Below are 21241 nucleotides of genomic sequence, written 5' to 3' on the forward strand. Positions count from 1 at the left end.
TGTGAAAATCATGACCCCGGGGGTAGTGTGGGGCCACAATGGGGGGGTCGAAGTTTTACATAGGAATATATAGAGTAAATCCTTAAAAATCTTCTTCTCAAAAACTAATCAGCCAGGAAAGCTGAAACTTGTGAGGAAGCATTTTTTGGTAATGTAGATTCAAAGTTGTGAAAATCATAACACCCGGGGGTAGGGTGTGGCCACAATGGGGGGTCAAAGTTTTACATAGGAATATATAGAGTAAATCCTTAAAAATCTTCTTAAATCATGATCCCTTGGGGTAGGGTGGGGCCACATTGGGGGGTATTAAAGATTTACATAGGAATATATAGAGTAAATATTTAAAAAGCCTCTTCTCAGAAACTAATCAGCCAGATGATTCTTTATAATTGTCAAGACTTTGGCTCCAGGACAATTCTTCGGCCTCACAAGAAAGTTCAGAGTTTGCTGTAGCTTTATATCCTATATATAAACAATTGTTAAGGAATTTTTTGAAAACTGCAATACTCAACATATGATATGACTATGAAATCATCCTGTTAGAAAAGGGACTAATGATTATAAACATAAGAATATCCAGGGGGTAAAATGGATTTCATTTATACAGGATCTGCATGTATTATTGTACATGTACATTGTCCAGATAGTTTGTAGTATGACTCCATTAAGCTGATTTTATAATACCTATTGTTCCTCAGGTGAGCGATGTGGCCCATGGGCCTCTTGGTTTTTTTTTTTTCCTTCCGGTATAGAATGGTGAGAAAAATATAATTAATATTCACTTAAACTCATTACAGGAGTCGCAAACATATGTAGAAACAAGTTTCGGAGAAAGCATTCAAGCAAGTGGACTAAAAATGAATAATTTATGAGATATTTACAGAACATACCGAACTACAGGCACAAATATTTCAAAAATCAATTGTCGTCACATAGTTAGCTCTTCTGAGGTGTAAGGTGTAGTGAGAAAGGGACATGGTCACGATTTTGGTCAAATTCTATTTTTTTATTTTTTTATTGACAATGCTTTAGAAATGCATTTCTAATGATCAAATGAAATTTGAGAGTCATTCGTGGAGTTATAAGCATGATATATGGCTCTCAATTTTTTGTCATGTAAACAAAGCTCGTGTCCTGTTTTTGTTTACATGGGTTCAATATACTAGTAAAAACTCTTTTTAAACCGGATTTGTCTATCTTTAAATTTAATTAATCAAACAGTTCCTAACATTTAACACATTCATTTTAGGTTTAAAATTAGAGTTTTCACTTTAACATTCAAAATGTAAACAAACGCTTTGTTTAAATAGCAAAGAATTTCAAGCTCTGTAACTTGCTTATGATTCAACGAATTACACTCAAACTTCAGTTGCCTATTAAGAATGCCTTACTGAAGCATTGCAATTATGAAAATCGGAAAAATAATTTTTGACCAAAATTGTGACCATGCCCCTTTAAAGTTTAATATTTGATTTCAATCTTCTACTCAACGACCATTTAGCCAGAAAAGCTGAAACTTGTGTCAAAGCATCCTCAGGTACACTTGGGGATAGTGTAATTTCAACTTTTTTCCAATTATAATCACGTGGTATGGTCAGGGCAAATTTAAATTAATCTAAAAATTTCCAATTAATCAATTATGGACTTCATTTCAGGTTGATATGAGGTTATATTGACCCATGTAAAATGATATTAACCGAAGACAAAGAAAGTTATATCAATCCAATAAGCGTGGTCGATATCACTTTCGGTATGGCTATTATTGCTCAATTGAACGATTTGACCCCTAAGACTCTTGTTATCTACTGTTATGGTGCTGAAAATGCGCGACACATAAACAAGGGTTGATCATGCAGTTGGGGGTGTTTTTGGTGATGCTGAAATAAATATTATGAAGGAAAATATAAATAAGCCTCATACTGAACACATTATGTAAATGTAATGTTAATTATGTAGAGAATATAAAACGAAACCAAAAAAAAAAAAATAGATTAAAACATCTTATGCTGCTGTTTATGGCTTGACTAATTTTATATTCTTGAAGTTATTGCAGTGATATACATAACATCTTTATGCATCATAATTGCTTTTATCTCTTTTTTTCTTAATGTTAAAAGCATAGAGTGGATTGCTTATGATTTACATAGTGGATTACAAAGCATATTTTGGAAACTTTATGATAATTTTACCGGAGAAGACATTATTCATGGCCATGAAGATATTCCAGCGCAAGGACATACACGAGTGAGTGGAAACTGGAATACGCAATTTGTCATATTTCTTGTTTTCAACTTTTAATTTTTTTTTTTATTTTATATTATTTTGAATGATCACAGTATTTATAGCTTGGAAAAATATTTGTGAACATAACTTTCATAAATGAAGTTAATATTATATCTACTAATATAGAACTTGGAGGAATGTAAAGAAAGATACAATAACTACAGCAGAGGGCCAAACTGCTATCTCACTTCTCACTTGGGGGCCTATCATCAACATTTTCAAATCAAACCTAAGATTTCAAATCATGGTGGCCTAATCGTTGGAAAAGACCAAGGCTTTCACGATTCGGATTATTTTATTGAAGTTCAGGCCACTAACAACGCACTGCTGACGACAACATTAACAAAAAAGGTAAACTTATTTTTACTGCATTGCGCATGATCACAATTTTAAAAATTATTGTATGATTATTGTAAGAATAATTTTCGTTTTGTTTATTTCCTTAATTAGATAAGCGTAGACATATCTCCACCACACACTGGTATTGTTCAAGATGGCATCAGGGGTACACCAGAAATAGATTTTCAACAAAGTACAACTGTCCAAATGCATTGGGATGGATTTTTTGACAGAGAAAGTGGTGTTCTGTTCTATCAGTATGGGTTCTACAGGAAACCAATTGACACAGGCCATTTTCATTTAAGTCAAGGAACAAATTTGGTATAAAAAAAAGCATTAAGGATAAATAAAAAATATATTTTGGGAAAAGGTTTTAATAAATATCATCTTTTTACTAATAGTTAGTGATTCGTTTAACTTTTCGCTTTATAGGGGAATGACACCTTTTCAACAAACGCAGTCTACGAAGTTCCATCACGTGGAACATATTATGTATGTGTAGTTGCCTACAACAGAGCACTGGAGCCTTCCAAGCCTGTATGTTCGGATGGAATAACTGTAACATCAGATATCCCAAAGGTTAGGGAAGTTACGATATCTGGTGCGTACGTCAAAGGTGGGCTTGTGACAGACCAATACAAATCTTCAATATGGGTTTTAGAGGACAACAGAATTCGTAAATTGATCGGGAATCCCACAAAAAACTGCGTGTATGTGCAATAATCACAAATTTAATTTCTCAAAACTTTAATTATTGTGGTTATACTTGTTGAAATTTTCAAACCCCCTCATTGACATTAATCAGACTTTCTTTGAATTTAGAAACAAAGCAACGCAGATTTTGGATTTAGAACTTTTCCCAGCAATGTATACGAAAGATGGCTCATTCTTTAATGTGAATGGAAGCATATTTTGTGACAACACAACAGGGTCTACGTTCTTGCCGAGTACAATACTAGTCAAAGCTTCGCACGTAATGCCAATGTTACCTCAAATGACAGATAAAAATTTATTAGTATGGTTATTTCTGTCATTAAATGTATTCTGTCTTTATAAACATTCATTTTAGATATCAATATCCTGGTTATCAGACAACACAAGTGTACATGATTACGAAGTTGGGTTTTCCTCTTCAAACAAAAGTTCCACACCGGATATAATGGGATTTAGAAGTACCGAACAACATCCACAGATACACTTCATGCACACAGACTTGCCAGAAGGAACCCCATTCTACATTGTCATTAAATCTGTCAGCAAAGCAAATGTGGAAGGACTTCAGGTATATATATATATATATATATATATATATATATATATATATATATATATATATATATATATATATATATATATATATATATATATATACTGTAAATTCCTAATTAAACGCAAGGAATTAATATCCGCGTAAAATCGCGAGAAGCATCCTTCGCAGATTTTAAAATCTCGCCATTATTTTCTGAGAGTTGAAAACTATAAGAAATAAGGAGAAAAGTTCAACGTTCGCGATTTTATATTCTCGAGATTTGGTAGAAACCAGCGGGATCGCGGAATTAAGTACTCGCGTAATATAAGGAATTTACAGTGTATATATATATATATATATATATATATATATATATATATATATATATATATATATATATATATATATCAAGCACTGAATAGAATCAACAGCACTAGGCATCTTTAAGTGCCGGATCTTATTTATATACTTAAGCCAGTAATCTGAATATATAAATCATTAAATTGGCTATCACACGAAAAAAAAACAACAAACAAACACTACATTATAAACAGTTTTGATTCAGTGTTAAAGAGGGTGTTGACAATATGTGTTTTTTTCATAGTTTATATATTTATTGTGCCCTGACGAAGGGATTGGTTGTTCTGAAAATATGACAATATGAATTGTTTGTGTTGCTAGCCATTTTTAGTATGATATTTATTACAGTGATTTCAATAAAACTTGTAGAGTTTTGAATCGGCTTTCAATTATATTACATTATTCATTACTTGTGTGGATTAACCTTACTCATTTTAGATTATATATGATACATTAAAGTAAAGAGATATTCAATAATCTGCATTTGTATGAAAATTTCAATATTTCAGTTTATTGGACCATGTTATGTTGACGTAACCGGACCCATGTTTACACCCCCTATAAAAGTTATTCATTCAAACAGACACTTGATAGTTTCATGGAGTTTAGGATCATTCGAAGATTCAGAGGATCCATATCCTTTAGCTTACGAGTATGCAATTGGTGAGAAACAAGTACCATATTTCTAAAATACAAAATGTAATTTTGTGTTTAAGGTCTGGATTTTTAAGAGGGCTGGATGGTTATGGCCAGTTTTAATTTCCTTAAAATGAAAAGATTTGTATAAAATATAAAAATTTTAAGCTAAATTCTTTGGATTTTTTCTTTACCAAAATATTTTTGTGTTTAAAATATTTTCAATTGAATATGATTTTAATATCTTGACCACCAAGCCGTCATAGCAATTAAAATTAGAACTTTACAACACAGCTGTGTTTAATTCAGCAGACTTCTTGAAATGCCATTATTTCTTAAAGTGGCACGGTTACTCAAAAAAGATGTTTTACCTTTTGATTATGACAACGGAAATAAAAAGAGCAACTCAAAATTTTATCATATGAAAGGTTTCACGCATCATAAGTCACTACCTATCAATTTACAGGTCATTAAACTCATCCGGAAATTGCACATGTAAACAAACCGAGTTGTTTTGGACATTGGTTTAGTGTCACGTGATTGCGATCAATGTCTAAAAATATTTACAATGGAATTGACACACTCAAAAAAGAATTTGAAGCTATTCGATGTCTGTAGTAAGAAATATGCATTTATAGAGAATACATCTTAATAAATATATAGTTCTTGAAGACATCATGTTTCAATGAGAGGTTTCTGGCTCATGATAAAAGCCACGCTGCAGTAATTTCCCTGCGCTTGCGTGGCTATTTTTCGTGTTTTTTTTGTTTTTGTTTTGTTTTTTTTTGTATGTATTTATTAAACACAATACATTTGGATGCGAGATAATACCTCCGCAGAGGCTCTCTAGATATACATCACCTGGGGTGCCAGGGACCCCCTGGATCAGTAATGCTATTCAGCGGTATAAATGAATCATACATCTATATATAATGTACAAAGTATCTGTTTTCTTCAGTATTTATAATTGTATTTTTTTAAGCGTAAATAGACGTAGATATGAAATAACACAATGTAATACAAGTAATATTAAAGTAAAAAAAAAAGTTATATTCGGGGAGGTATCATTCAGTCAATTGATATAATATTCGTATCAATGTTGTACATATATTTGTAGAACATACCTGTTCAATAAAATATTTTTAGCAATAAATATACAATCGGAACATAAAGCAAATATGCAGCAGGACTAACAACAACATCACAGTCCAAAATTGCCTACCGCATATAAGTGAAGAGGGGCAAATATTTTCGTGTTGGCCCAACGCGTACGTAATTCTATTTTTCTCTTTTATAATTTGATGTATTTACTTTGGAACAACGTAATTTTGTAAAAGTTTATCTTTTCTTTTGATATATAAAATATGTGGAAATCGTGTAAAAATTCGATAATTGCTGAATCATGGGTCACCATGTCCCTTTGATAGTTTTGAAAAAACAAACTTGCTTCCTCTTAAAACAAATGTAATATACACATGTTAGTTATTATGTATTTTTCAATATCAAAAAACGGTTGAAAGAATTTATGAATTGTTTGTTCTAGCAAGTTACTTTTAAATAGTATCTAGTGTTTCTTTACCCACGCTACCTGGAAGTACAAAAAATCAATTACTGGAAAGGGGTAAGAGAATATGTAAGTCAAAGTTAATGAAATAGACAGCAAGACAAGTCAATCAGTTTAAATATTATCTTTGAAAATTGTAGACTAAAAAAAGTTTTATAAATTAAAAGAAAAATTTATTGAATTTGCATATATTAAAAAAACACTCATTTGATATTGTAAAGCTAGCTAGATCAGAAATAGGTAAAAGTTGACCATTGTTGCTCAAGTTATTGAGATGACCAATAAGCCTCTTGTCCCTAATTATTTATTAGGGCATAATCCAAAAGGCGAAGAGGTCCATGGCTATACTCGGTTGAGGAGTGGTGACGCTTGTAAACAGACACAGCCGCCCACCTGTACAGCAATAAATATGTCCATGGTGGAATGGGGCCTACACGGAAACCATACCTATTACGTCACAATTAAAGCAGAAAATGTAGCGGGTTTAACAACATATGGGGTATCAGAACCCTATTTACACAATGTGCAACTACCTGCTAAAGGCATCGTCATGGATACAAATGTATGAATTTTTGTCTGTTTATTTGTTGTGATATACATTTAACCAAATGAATGTAAATATGAACCATCTAGACAATTATTTTTTGTAGTCAAATGGACTCGGACAGTTTTTGGTAAGTTAAAAAGATACACAAGAAGTATTTTATATATATTTACAAATAGGATGGAAATTTGATTTTTTTTAAACAAGATACTGGCTGAGTGCACTTGGAAAAATTGTTTATTGAGTCGGGATAAAAGTATTGCGGATATTTCTATAACCAGTATCCCATACGATCTACAATTTATCTATGCATGTTTACAAAACTTCTTATTAATACTGATTGAACTGTCCCAAATAAAGCTTTTCAATTCGTCAAGGATATAGAGGACATAGACTTTACAACATCTACATCTAGCCTATCTGCTCACTGGACCGGATTCTTCCATGTCTATCTGGACGTAGACTTCAAGTTCCGAGCTGGTTCAACACCAGGTGGTGGCGATGTTTTCCCACAAGCTGATGTTGGTAGAAATCAGACATACACAGCAACAGGACTTACGTTAGAAAACTTTAAGGTTATATGTAAAACAATATTTCACTGTGGAAAATGCACAAAAATAAAAAAAAGAGCAAATCAACTAAATTAACTCCATTAAATTTGATGGAATTTTTTTCAATAAGAAGTTTTTTAAATTATCAATATATTGACGGGTACTTCTCAATTACAATTTTTAAAAAATCATATGATTTATAATTAGGCAATGTTGTTTCAAGAGTGTTAAAAGATAGTGCTTTGCTATAATAAATGATTTGATACTCACAGACGTATTATGTGACAATAACTGCTGTGTCGTCTGCTGGAAATGTAGAAGTTACCTCTGATGGTATCATCGTCGTTACAGAAAATTCGCCTTTGGGTGGCGTAAATGTTTATGACGGTGAACCATGTAGATTTAAAGGTAACGTTTTCATTTATTTTTCATAACAATGGATTCAAATTATAACAAATTTTTCCAGTTACTTCTTATAGTATTTCTGGTTGCAGGTGATGAAAATGTGACTTTGAGTCATCATGAAACGGTAAGAAATTTCCTATTTGGATACGCCCTCAGCAACTACAACAATTGAACTTTGAATATTTTAAAATATATGCATATATATATAACAAGGCTGTAATGTTCACAGGATCATCGACTGAAGTGCATAGATGATATTGATTACCAATCATCAATCGATACTCTAGAAGCCTACTGGAAAATCCCATCTGCTCTTCAAAAGGTTGCTCCAGATATGCATATTTCCATTGAGGAGCATTTTGCACACAACAGTTAGTAAATTTGTTTTAATGAACTGTATTTAACATTGTTATCTAAATTTACATGCAGCAAATGATAATTGTCACTTTATAATGCAATTAATAAAGATACTTGCAAATGTAGACAAGTGGACCACATTTAAGGATTTTTACTACAACCATGGCCATCAAGAAGTCAGGTTTACAAATCTAGTGCTGAATCCAGGTATAAAGTACCGTGTTGTGGTGAAGCTATGTGCCAAACATATATGTTATGAGCCGCAGTACAGTAATGGAGTGAGAATTCTGGCTAACCCTCCAACCACCGGAAACATTGAAGTTCAGCATGTTAACACATCTGGGGGACAAGAACAGGTCAATCACTTATGTTCAGTATCTATAGACCCATTTTCAGGGTTTTTTTGTGTCTTTAGTTGTCGGTTTTTTTTCAATAATGATTTCGAATTCTGACATGTTTGCAAATCAATGTTTGAGAGTGTGGAATCATTTTTATTCTTGGGGGGCAATGTTCGTGGGTTGAAAAATGTTTACTTGTTCATAGGGCAAGGGTTACACACACAAAAGCCACGAACATGGTCCGCCACGAACAATAATAATTCCACAGTATTCAAATTAAAAAAAGTCGTCAAAAATAATTTTCTGTGTAGCTCCTTGTAAAAATGGACTTATTTTACGACCCTGATGTTCCTGATTTCAACCTGAAATACAAAGTTGTGGACAAGTACGAATGGGCCATAACTGACCAATCCAAAATTGGGCGAACACACACTATATGGCGGGAACTGACCAATTACACACTGTCTGTTTCAAAAACCGAGGTATTTTAAACAGTCGAGTTATTTTCATAATAAAGACGTTATTGATATGGCTTTTCATATCATATGAATATGCTTGTGTTAAATGATGACACAGACTTCAATTTGTTATATTTAACAATACACGTTTTAACTCTTGATTTCAGATATCGTTTATACTTGAATTGAACGGACAATTTGATTTTTCAAAATGTAGAGGACTTTCCATAAGGGGCTTTAACAAGATGAAGCTTTATTCCACAGTGTACTCACATATAAGAGACTGTGAGGCATTCAATCCTGTATTAATTATACCAAAGACTGTCATTGACGCCGTTGGAACACCTGATCCAGATAGAGGTTAGAATAAACTAAAGGGGTATAGTCACGATTTTGGTAAAATCATTTTTTTCTGTTTTTATTATTTACAATGCTTAAGGAAAGCATTTCTATTCATCAAATGAAATTTGAGAGTCAGTTGTAGGGGTATAAGCAAGATAAGGGGCTCGTAATTCTTTGTCATATAAACAAGGTTAGTGCCCTGCTTTTGTTTACATATTAGTAGGTTCAATATTCTAGTCAAACGTCCTTTTCAAACTGATTTATCTATCTTCTTAATCATTTTAAGCATGAATAAACAGTTCCTAACATTTAACACAGTCATCTTAGGTCTAAAACTGGAATTTTTACTTCAACATTAAAAATGTAAACATAAGCTGTGTCTATATAGCAAAGAATTGCAAGTTCTGTAACTCGCTTATAACTCAACAAATGACATTCAAATAGTGGTTGCTTATTCAAAATGAAGCATTGTAAACATTAAAATCAGAAAAATAAATTTTGACCAAAATCGTGATCATGCCCCTTTTATGTATGTCTTTTAAATCTTTCTTCTCATGAACATTTTGCATCATTGATAAAATTTAAGATTTGAACTGAATGAACTCTTTTATGTCAATCTATAATACTCACAACACTGAACACTTGTTTTTAGATACCATCACTCAAACTTTATCTAGGTTATTCCAATTTTTTTATGACGCTGGAAATATATTGAAAAATCATTCATTATGTATTTGCACTTGGATTATTATTCCATGAAAATAACATTGCAGATGGGTACGGAGAACCAGTTATCCTAGAAACCAATGCTCACTGGTCTCAACCAGATGCAGACTATACACCTAACATGAATTATATATCCGCTGTGTGGCCTAAACTACGTTACAAATCCTACAAAGTTGCTGTACTAAACGCAAAGAGTGTTGATGTCACAACATACTATCTTCCTACCAATTCATTATCACTCAGGGATCCCTGTAGTCATCCTGATGCGATCAAATGCTCTTCTACAGGTTAGCACAATGAATATAAACCAGACGCCATATATACGGGCAAGTTATACTTTAATAGCGAGCGAAGCGAGCTTTACCGGCAAGGCGTGTGTGAATAGAAAATTCGGACTAGTTGTACTAGTTTTTATCGGACCAACAGTTCTCTGTAAATATAGTTTCCCATTTCACACTTTCACGAGAACAAGATGAAAATAATTGAAGACTATGTATATATACATGCATTGTAAATATACTGCTGACACAACGTAATTCCATTACTCAAGACTAACAGAGTTATCGTCCTTTCGAGTGACGTCACACTGGATTTCTTATACATTGATACGTTAGATTTTTTTTCAGCGTCAGTAAATTTCGACCCACAATGCAGTTCCAAAAATAGCGTTTACACTTTAAATTCTCGCGAGAATCAAAGTAAAACTTTTGAGAAACAGATAAAATGTGTAAATTCGAGAACATCGTGCTTTTTAAGTAAATAAAACAGTATGTTTCGCGTAGTTTTTTTTTCAGGGTAGTTTTTAAAGAGACAGGCGACACTTGACCGACGTGAACGTTGACTTCACAATAAGGGGAAATTACTCTATAACTAGTCATTGTAAATCTCCTGAAATATTAATACCAAAGTCTTCTCAAAATCTTGCAGAGCTAACGATTGGGGACATTTCTTCAGGGATAGGAAACAGTTGTAACTTGCTCTCATTTGGATGAATGCTCACATTTATTTTATTCGCTATATTTACGGTAATTTCCAGGAACGTTTTTATAAGGGGGCGTGACAGCCTCAATCAGGGGTGAGGAATGAGGAGTGGGTAGTATGCTTTAGCTCTTTAGCTGCTCAATGGTATCATTATTTTCACTTCCATTTATTACATGCTCCGGGGGGATCCATTTTACATGTACTTATATGTTCAGCAATATTTTTTATACGAAAATTTAAAAAAAAATAATTATTTTATTTAAAAACAAGAGGGGGGCAACTCTATGATAAGTCAATTTTTTATATGTAAGTTTAAGAAAAATCTCCCCTGCAAGAAAAGAGGAAATAAACTGCATTGAACATTATGTTAAAATCTTTATAATTCAACAATATTGTATCTGAGATAAATTCTACTTATAGATAAATAAAAAATCTTATAAATTATGAATAATGAAAATTTACTAAAAAAAATATGTATGTTTTATTTTATTTTGCATTCAAATTCATTTACGTGACGTTGCTACTTCTATTTTTATTGATTTATCATAATTCATTATTTTATCACATGCTGCACTCGCCTCAACGATCGCACAGTAAAACATATTACATGTATTACTTAATTCGGCATAATCTGTTTCAGACAATGAATTTATCAACGTCAAGTTTGAGCCTGGAGAACTTGAGCATGGTCAACGATACATTGTATGTATTCATACGGAACACACTGAAATTGTCTATGAAGAGTGGACACAAGTTTTACCGGAACTTAACGAGTGTAGTGACGGTGTTGTGGTAGATCTTACTCCTCCTCTAGCTGGCAAAGTATGGATTGGAAGTAGACAAGGAATAGAATACCAGGTCTCCCAATATTTGCAATATATTAAAACGTTTTTCAAACTTGATTTTTACTTTTCACTTACCCCATGGCCGTATACTAGTATTTGTATTTCACAATGCAAAACATAGCTGATCTTGTCGTTTTAGTAATATAAAACAATATTCAAGTGTTAACTTATTTTGTTTTGCATCGTACTAAAAATGTCACATCATCATTGGATAAAAGGCGTCGCGTGATTACCGTGTACCGGTATATTTTTATTGTAGGCAAGTATCGATAAAGACGACATCGTGGAGGCAGTAACGTCTTATTTCATTATATTTTTTTTTTTTTCAATTTCTTAATATATAAAAAAATTGGGTCTTTGACAAAACAAAACTTTTAAATGATTTGATACTGGCAGTCTTTGGAAATATATGGGGTTGTTTAAGTAGATTGAAGGTTCGGCTTCGCCTCGACTTCCTTTTGATACATATGTAAACAGTTTCTAATATTTATTACACTTGTTTGAAATCTAAACTTGGATTTTTTCTCCAACATTCTAAATGTAAGCAAAAACATGACCCTGGCTTTGTTAACATAACAAAATAATTGTGAGCTCTATATCTCGCTTACAACTTGGCGACCGACACCCAAATTTGGATGACTATTGAAAATGCTTTACAGAAGCACTGTAAATATTAATTAAAGTACTGAAGTACTGATGGGAGTTGATTTTATCGTTAATCCTTTATTCAAAATCAACGATATGTGATTTTGCATGACAAGAAGTATCAGTAATCGAAATATTTCTGAGAAATAGTATGGATCCATGCAAGATTGAACTCTTTTCGTGTTCAACCAAACGCTCGGTTGTCTCCGTTTATCTCCGACAAGCAAGAGGGACTCTCTTTTGTCGGATATTAACGGAGACAGCCAAGCGTCTAGTTGAATAAGACTACATTGAACTCTAGCGTAGGAATACATACGACTTTAAAAAATATCTAAACTGTTTGTACAATTTAAAATCTTACTATTTTCATGGTATTAATAGATAAGTTTTCTTGAAAAACAATGCTTCAGAATACATAGCATCGAATTTATCGATTATTTTCAAGAACTAAGTGTTGTCAGCGGTATTAATTTGTGCTTAGGTCCAAACACTGTTTCACTTTCGCTTTGCCCGAGTAAGTGCATAGAATAGTTGATTAAAATCAACTCCCAAAAACGGAAAAATAATTTTTGACCCAAATTGTGACCATGCCCCTTTAACAACGTTAATCCGATATATATATATATATATATATATATATATATATATATATATATATATATATATATATATATATATATATATATATATCAGTATACAGTCAGTGACAGAATTAACAAGCATATACTTTTTACATAAATGTGAACATAAACACTACTTATCTCAAATGTTGAAAAGATTTTATGTTCATAAACAATACTTTACACCTTTTAAACCTTCCTTTCAAGGAGGGTCACTATAACTGGCAAATAGTTTTAGTCACTGACTGTCATGTTTATGTTGTCTTTATTCTATAAGCAGTGAGCATTCTCTAGAATTTTATTGAATCTGAAATAAAATTATCATGCCTCTTGCAGACATCAACATCTGTTTTATACGTTAATTGGGAAACTTTTCAAGATGTCGAAGAATTTCAAACCATTTCACATGCATCAGGGATCCAGAACTACCAACTTGGAATTGGTAAGATGTTTCTTAACTGTAAAACACTCATGGGAAAGACTAGTGATTTCATAATATAATTATATCATTCATCTGTGTTTTCTGTTGAATATTAGGAACATCTGTTGATGGTAATGATGTCATTGCTTTCTTTGATGTTGGAGTCGTCAACCACAAGGTTCTAAATGGAGCGGCCTTGGTAAATGGTCGCACCTATTATGCTACAGTTATAGGTATAGACGAAAACGTTATTCATTGTATTTTAAAACACAAAATCATTTTTCTTTTTTGTTTAAAATTAAGCATACTCTGATGTAACAGTTCATTTGTTATGCAGCTACAGACTATGCAAATAGAACAACCATACAATCATCACCACCAGTTCTAATTGACAATACCCCTCCAGTGAAAACTGATAACCCAGTGACAATATCCGGTAGACATATCACCTCCAATACCGAAATTGAAGCATGGTAATTATCAACAAGCATTTTACAAGCATTTAAAAAGAGCTGTTTAAATAGAGGTTTAATTGATAACGCATTTTTGTTGCTTTTCTCGGTAGTTGGAAGAACGTTTTCTATGACGCCGAAAGTGAAATAAATTACTATGAATGGTCCATTGGTTCTGAATCTGGCTACGTTGACATAAAAATTTTTACGCGAGTGGAAGCAGAATGTGGCGAAAATAATGAACTTGAACGGCTTCACTTCAAAGAAGGACATGCGTATTATATATCAGTAAAGGTAAATTTATACTCATGTGTTCTATTTAACTGTGTTTTATATATTATTACAAAGCACTCAATCTGATATTAGCTTGTGAATATTCAAGGCATACAACAAAGCTGGGCTTGTTTCTTTGGCAACATCATGGGCCTTCAGCGTTGACTTTACTCCTCCTCTACAAGGACATGTTTTTGATCTTCAACCAAACGGAACCAGTCGACTTGACATAGATTTTCAAACCGATATGGCGGCTTTACTTGTTTTTTGGGAAGGGTTTTATGATCCTCACTCGGCAATTAAGGAATATATAATAAGTGTAGGGACTTGTCCAGAGTGCGGTGATGTTATAGAAGAACAGTCCGTAGGAATGACTAATGGTATTTAAATCAACATTCGAGATGTTTTTTTCCAGTAAATGAAAATAAATTTTTAAATAACATTTATTCGTTTTTAATATCCTCTACGAACCATTATCTGACAGACTAAACACAAAAAGTCATTTTGTAATTTTTAAAACACCAATATTTCAGATATATTCTTGTTATAGTTATAAGCATAAAGATCGTTGAATTGTCTGTAGATCTAAAACAAGTACGACATGTTGGCTTTTTAGTCAAAAGAGGACTGTACTAAGTATTTTATACTAATTTAACAAAATTTAACACCCGTGACTTGAATCATAATGTACAGTATTACTTAACGCAAACGATGATGATTAGTTTCTGTTTGATAAAAATTGATAATTTGTTTACTTTTTTCCGTAATTTTAGAGATTAAGATCAATTATGTCCATTTTGGACCTGGAATAACATACTATACAACAGTCATGGCATGTAACACGGCAGATTACTGTATCTTAGCGACATCAGATGGTGTTATCATGGACAACAGTCCACCTAGCTTAGGCATTGTTATCGACGGTACAGCCATAGAAGATATCGAGTATCAGTCAATAAGGTTGTCTTAGGTTTACATTTCTTGTTAATTCAAGTGTATTTTATGAATAAAATTTAGAAATGGTTGTTTTTGCTACTTAACTCTTTTGTCAGAAACTTTATTGGAGCCCGATGGTTTGGTTTTAACGATCCGCAATCGGGACTCGCTCGCTTCGTTTGGTGGGCAGGTACAACACCAGGGGGGAAGGAAATAATGACAGAACAGGAAGTTCACGTTACTGAAATGGCTACAGCACTAAACATAAAACCTGAGATGCCTATCGGAAAAAGAATTTATGTTACTGTCAGGGCTATTAATAGAGCAGGTAAAATTCAAAAGCTGATTGGAACTTTATTGAAAATTATTGGAAACAACAACTTGTTTAACTTCTTTAAGTTGCTTGATTTTTATTGGTTATTGATTATTATTGAACCACATATCTTAATCAGCTTTCTACCATAATCTTTGAATTATGTATCATCACTCTATCTAATGAATTTGTAATCCTTGTGGCACAAACTTTTCTATTTAAGTATATTTTAAATTGTTTTGATTAAGACATAAGGCTACGCGGTTTAATGGATGTATGTAGTTTTTTCTTTCGTTTTAACAAATTTTAAAGGTGACTGATACAACCAGTTTTATATGAAACTGTAGTTTCGGAAATACTGTATACAAATTAAGTAATATGAGTTATTAACAATTGCAGCAGATCTCCTGAGATTCATACCTGTAGCTTTACATTACTCTGATAAAAGATTGTCAAGAATAATTGAAAGAACGAGAAAAAAGCGTCAAAACACCAAAGGAACATTGCATGCATACAACAATTTACATCAATTTGATTTTTAAGGATTGTTCAGTGATGCATCGTCAAATGGATTCATCATAGACGATAGCCCTCCGGTCGTATCTAGGGGACCATTGTTTTCCAAAAATATTGGTACTGACGGCAAAACACAGTTCTACAGAACTCTGATGAAAGTGGAATGGGATGTCAGTGATAAGGATTCCTTCATAGAAAAGCAGTACGTGTCCTTAAGGTCACATATTGGTGGCGATTTTGACCTTCCGTCAGCAGAGGTAACATTATTCATTAAAGACTAATATGTATTTATATGTGTACATGTATACTTAGAGAATAGACGCTTTTAAAAATGATTTTATTTTAACACTATCTAGGTTAATGGAATAGCAAGAGATTTTGTGCTCAGCGGACTTTCTTTACACGATGGTGTAACCTATTACATTACTGTAATATCTTGTAATGGAGCCAAAATATGTACGTCGAGTACATCCCCTGGGATTTTGGTTGACACAACTCCTCCAAACAGAGGCAAGCATACATAAGTCAAACATTCATAAAAGTGACAGCAGACTTTTTTAGATTTAATATTGAAGCAACAACACATTTACAAAATACTAGAATGTTCAGCAGTTGAGTCCTAATGAGAAAAGTCTACTGTGATTTACAGTTTCATTTGGAAACTTCGAAAATTACTCCCATTTAACTCATATTGCTATCAATATGTTGAATTGATAATTACGAATGTTGTCCTGGTTTAAAAAAAAAAAAAAATAAAATAAAGTTTTAAATTCAGATTCAAATTTTTTACAGGAATGTTTGCAATAAAGACCGATCATGCAGCAGAACTTAGTCGCCATGTAGAGGGATCAATGACGTGGACTAAGTATGCTGTGAATTTGGCGTGGCTCGGGTTTTCAGACATTCATTCAGAAGTGAACCACTACTTTGTCAATATAGGATCCAAGTACATGGGTGCAGATCTGAATTCAGTGCGTCATTTTTTTTCCGTAAAATATCCATTTTATAGTTATTATCTTTATGATGATGTTTTTGTTAAATTTTAACTGTAAACTAATATTATATGAAATGTTGTTGAAAAGTATTAGAAAATCGGCTAAGAATACATGTCTTCAATAAAGTCTCTGAATAGAATACTTTCTCGGTAGGAACCTGGTGTACCCCAAAGAGTGAATCATTCAATAACAGGAAAACACATGGATGAAGGAAAGGTTCAAATATACAGAATGAAAACAATTAAGTTAGACGGAGAAATAAAGCATTTGTTTATCACCGTGTGGGCGGTAAATAAGGTAATATCTTACCTTAAGAAATGCATAAATTAACCATTGTTGTACCACAGTTTGTTGTGGTATCTATTGCTAAACATGTAAATGTGGGATAGTATCTGGGTTGCGTTCACCATCATAGCAGCTAGCATAGCCGCAAGGCCGTACATAATTAAATACCGGTAGATCTTTTAAACAGACCGCTAAATTAGCCGCTACTTCTCTGATTTTAAGTTATAGACTTATTACATCAATGTAATTTATTAATTTCAAGCGGAAATATACATGTTAAAATTCATTATAAATTATACAAAATATTACTAAATAAGATAAATTTCATGTGTGTGCAAAGTGTTAACTAAAGTAGCAGCAATGTTGAAATTGATGCCTGAGATTAAAGTCTTAGGCTACGAATGTTTGCACAAGGCTAGCTTACCATTAAATAGCGTAGCTGCTACGAAACCCCACGTAGTAGCTACGATCTTGAAAGTAAATCTGTACATACCCATACATTTTTTAAACTTAGCCCAATTTCTCAGATAAAAACTTCACCCAAGTTGTTTACTAACACGTCCACAAAATTATTTATTGTAAGAGATTTCTTTAGATCAAAACTGCCCAAGTTAAATATGGATAACTGACTTAAACTAGGTTCTTTGAACAAATACTTATCTCATTTTAGGCATAAGACAAGACAATGTCGTCAATGGTTTAGTCCAAAAGATTATATTTCCATATTCTCCTCCAAGTGTTCGAACAAGTTGAGAAACACATGCAATAAGTAATCCAGATGTCATATATAAAGCGTTTATAGAAACCCAATCATATGACAAGAACTCGATTGCTTTGTTGACAGAGTTGAATAGCGGTGGCAAATTGGATTTGACGATAGCCGATTTCGCGACGTACATTTCTCAATTTTTTGCTTATGTTAGATTTTTAGATTTAATGTATATGTAAAATTTATATCATTGGCATTTTTTAAAAGAGTATATATAACAGTTTTCAAGTTTCTAAATAAAAGCATTGCACAATTTTTGGTTCGAAAACATGAAATTGATGTTAAATTTCTTGAAGCAAATATCGGTACTATACTCTGTCCCGAGTTTTTGCTTCCACCACTTTTTGCTTGATATTTCGATAAGCATAAATACCTTTGTGCTCAAACTACGTTCATCCACTAACATGAAAAATGTCCAGATTATCTGTTTTGAAATGCCCTCTCTACAACTTCAGATGTCAATACACATTCAAAAAAAGAAAGTCTACGGGGATTTGCATTGCATCAGCTATTAAGCCCTGATGATAACGTTGAAAACTTGTGCGAGGTATCCCGAGTATTTCCGAATGGAGAAAAGATGTAAACATTTCCCATTTTAAATCTCCGTAAGAAATTGTTTTCGTTCCTGTGAACTTTTATGAATGAAAAATGATAATTGTTTAATAAAGATATCTTGGATATATTCCATTTTATCGATTTCAACTGTATTTCTTTCACAGGTATGTGTATTTTTAATAAAATCATCAAAATGTGATGGAAGCAATAACTTTGGACAGACTTTAGAAGTCGGAAAATAAATGAATGAGAAATAAAATAAAACAAAACACAGCCGTATCATCTCTATGAATAAAAAAAATGAATACAAGTAATTAATGTTCGTCAACTTTAGTGATAAAAAGTCATTTTAATTACATGGGGTATAATGTGTAATATGAAGACCAACAGATTAGCAGCATATTGTACGTAGGCAGGTGCAGTTCTGATGTTATTGTTCACAATTGCACAAATAAATTACCCAATATAACATTGACGATTTATTGTGCGCTAATACCGGATGGGTATGGCTAAAATTAAAGTCGAGAGCATGGCACTCTACTCTAATGACGCCCATCAGGTATCTGCATAGAACCAACAATATTATAACTAATACTTATTGCACATCATGTTTAAAATGTAATATGTTTTATATACTTTAAAGGCCGGTCTCTCCAGCTCTTTGGTCCATTCTCAATTCCTGAAAGTACCGGGCGGTACACTGTTTCTAGTCAGAAGATGTAGAGCAACAACATGTGATGGGCATTGTGTATGTGCTCCCCAAGACCAAGTCTGTCATATAAATGGATCCTCTTGCAACGATGTCTCAAAACGTAAGACCTTAAGTAATGGAGTGTAATAGTTAATTGTATCAAAATACTGCTAGTCGATGCAAAAGCTTATCAAATTTCATTTGCTTTATGATCAGATAACACAAACACCTTACTACAAGTTTTGGATGTGTTGGATGGTGACATGGATATTGCATACACGCCAAGTGATACCTTACTGCAAGGGAAATGGAAAATAGTACACAGACAAGGACAACCTCCACTTTGGTAGGTACCGATTTGATAAAAGCATTGTATTTAAGACATGAACACAATATCTACCCAAGTTATACGAGTATAACCTAGGTGTGGGCATTTTACGCTTAATAATCCGCGAAGCGGATTATAAAAAACGTTTATTGCTCCAACCCAAATTATACGAGCATAACTCGGATAGATATTGAGTTCAACCCTTATAATTCTATTTTCTGTAATTTACTGTACTTATTGAGTGCGTTTTACTTTTAAAAGTGATATTATTCTGTTCAAAATTCAAACGTAACGTCAAGCGGATTAGTACGTTTTACCCGTTGGTGCATTGTAACGTGTTAAAATGTTATCGAACACAACGTTTTTCTTAGAAAATTTTCAATATACTGTTTTCATCACTTAAAATATCTCACTCATGAAGTAGTTGCATTAAGAATTTATGAAGAAGTATATTATTGAAGTCTATAGATAAAAGCTTAGATAAAATAAAGAGAAAGAAAGTGGTCGGCCATTGTTAGTCTTTCTGAATTCAATTGAATCTTTTTGCCCTGAAAATGCAGTTCTACTGTATTGACATCTGCCATTATTTAAAACTAAAAAGAATGATTACATAAAATATGGTTTTAAATACAATCAGATTGAATTTTCCGATTAACAAAAATATCGGTATAAACTTGCACAATTTTTTCATGACCTTTTGAACTTAAATCTGAATCCTTATTTTTCAATAGTAATAGTTTGATTTGAAATCAAATCTTTCAAAATATCAATCTTTTTATAAGATTAATGCAATTTGCTTACATATCATATGTCCTCTGTATGTAATTGACGTAATAAAACGTGATTGTCAGTGCTGCAGTTTTTTAAAGAGCACTTCAAAGGTGCAATTCATGCAAAATTCGGCTTAAGCAATACCAGAGTTTATTATATATGTGCACGGTTTATTGCAGAATGTCAATTAGATTGTTTACTATTGATTTCTAGATGTAAAACAAAGCACATAGATTATGTTTCTAACGTACAGTATCATATGTTGAAAGTTTGCGTGCATAAAAACATATAATGAAATGATTATTGTTAATACGTTTTCAAAAAATCATGATTTTGATTCTTTAAAAAAAAACTTCCGCACAAAAATATAGTTCCCGACAAAACTTACCCGTTTATCAATTTTAGTTTAAATTGCTTTATGAATGTTTTGTAATAATGAAGTAAAAATTATTTGATCTGTGCTAAATTAATAAATGCTTTCATACTTATTTTGAAAAAAAAATTATTATGTGAACTTGAAAGGTGAAGAGTGAAATACCTAAGAAATATTTTTCTTGTTCTATCAAGGTACCAGTGGAGCGTCGGATTGACAAGCAACGATGTACCAACCGGAATTTTTCAGAAAGAGTTGGAACGGGTTTGGCACGATGCTGGTCAAAACAATTTTATTGTATTTTCAGTTAAACCAGGCAT

At 32.6% G+C, this 21241-nt stretch overlaps 2 protein-coding genes and 2 long non-coding RNA genes across 4 annotated transcripts in view; 3 read left to right on the forward strand and 1 right to left on the reverse strand.

The window, feature by feature from the left end:
- Nucleotides 1-21241, reverse strand: part of LOC105325327 (dual oxidase 2) — a 117014-nt gene that overhangs the window by 34617 nt on the left and 61156 nt on the right. The gene's annotated exons all lie outside the window — the stretch shown is intronic.
- Nucleotides 7362-8056, forward strand: LOC136276279 (uncharacterized). Its single transcript, XR_010714752.1, has 3 exons — nt 7362-7550; nt 7799-7934; nt 8021-8056. It is a non-coding gene; the product is annotated as an uncharacterized lncRNA (long non-coding RNA).
- Nucleotides 8170-16678, forward strand: LOC136276364 (uncharacterized). The gene is made up of 15 exons (XM_066088246.1): nt 8170-8302; nt 8415-8644; nt 8938-9108; nt 9252-9444; nt 10200-10439; nt 11774-11991; nt 13580-13685; nt 13781-13897; nt 14002-14137; nt 14230-14410; nt 14499-14769; nt 15163-15349; nt 15442-15653; nt 16182-16411; nt 16511-16678. The coding sequence occupies exons 1-15, from the start codon at nt 8266-8268 to the stop codon at nt 16676-16678; spliced, it is 2697 nt and encodes an 898-aa protein (XP_065944318.1). The 5' UTR covers nt 8170-8265.
- Nucleotides 16953-21238, forward strand: LOC136276240 (uncharacterized). The gene is made up of 5 exons (XR_010714693.1): nt 16953-17125; nt 17303-17446; nt 19402-19570; nt 19666-19795; nt 21116-21238. It is a non-coding gene; the product is annotated as an uncharacterized lncRNA (long non-coding RNA).

The sequence above is a fragment of the Magallana gigas genome, chromosome 6, assembly GCF_963853765.1.
Source record: "Magallana gigas chromosome 6, xbMagGiga1.1, whole genome shotgun sequence".
Classification (NCBI taxonomy): domain Eukaryota; kingdom Metazoa; phylum Mollusca; class Bivalvia; order Ostreida; family Ostreidae; genus Magallana; species Magallana gigas.

Excerpts from the sequence above, each read along its gene's own strand:
- LOC136276364 (XM_066088246.1), top strand. The coding sequence starts at position 8,266 with ATGCATATTTCCATTGAGGAGCATTTTGCACACAACA. Across the intron at positions 9,445-10,199 it reads AACACCTGATCCAGATAGAG|ATGGGTACGGAGAACCAGTT; the intron begins GTTAGAATAAAC and ends ATAACATTGCAG. Across the intron at positions 14,411-14,498 it reads CGTATTATATATCAGTAAAG|GCATACAACAAAGCTGGGCT; the intron begins GTAAATTTATAC and ends TGAATATTCAAG.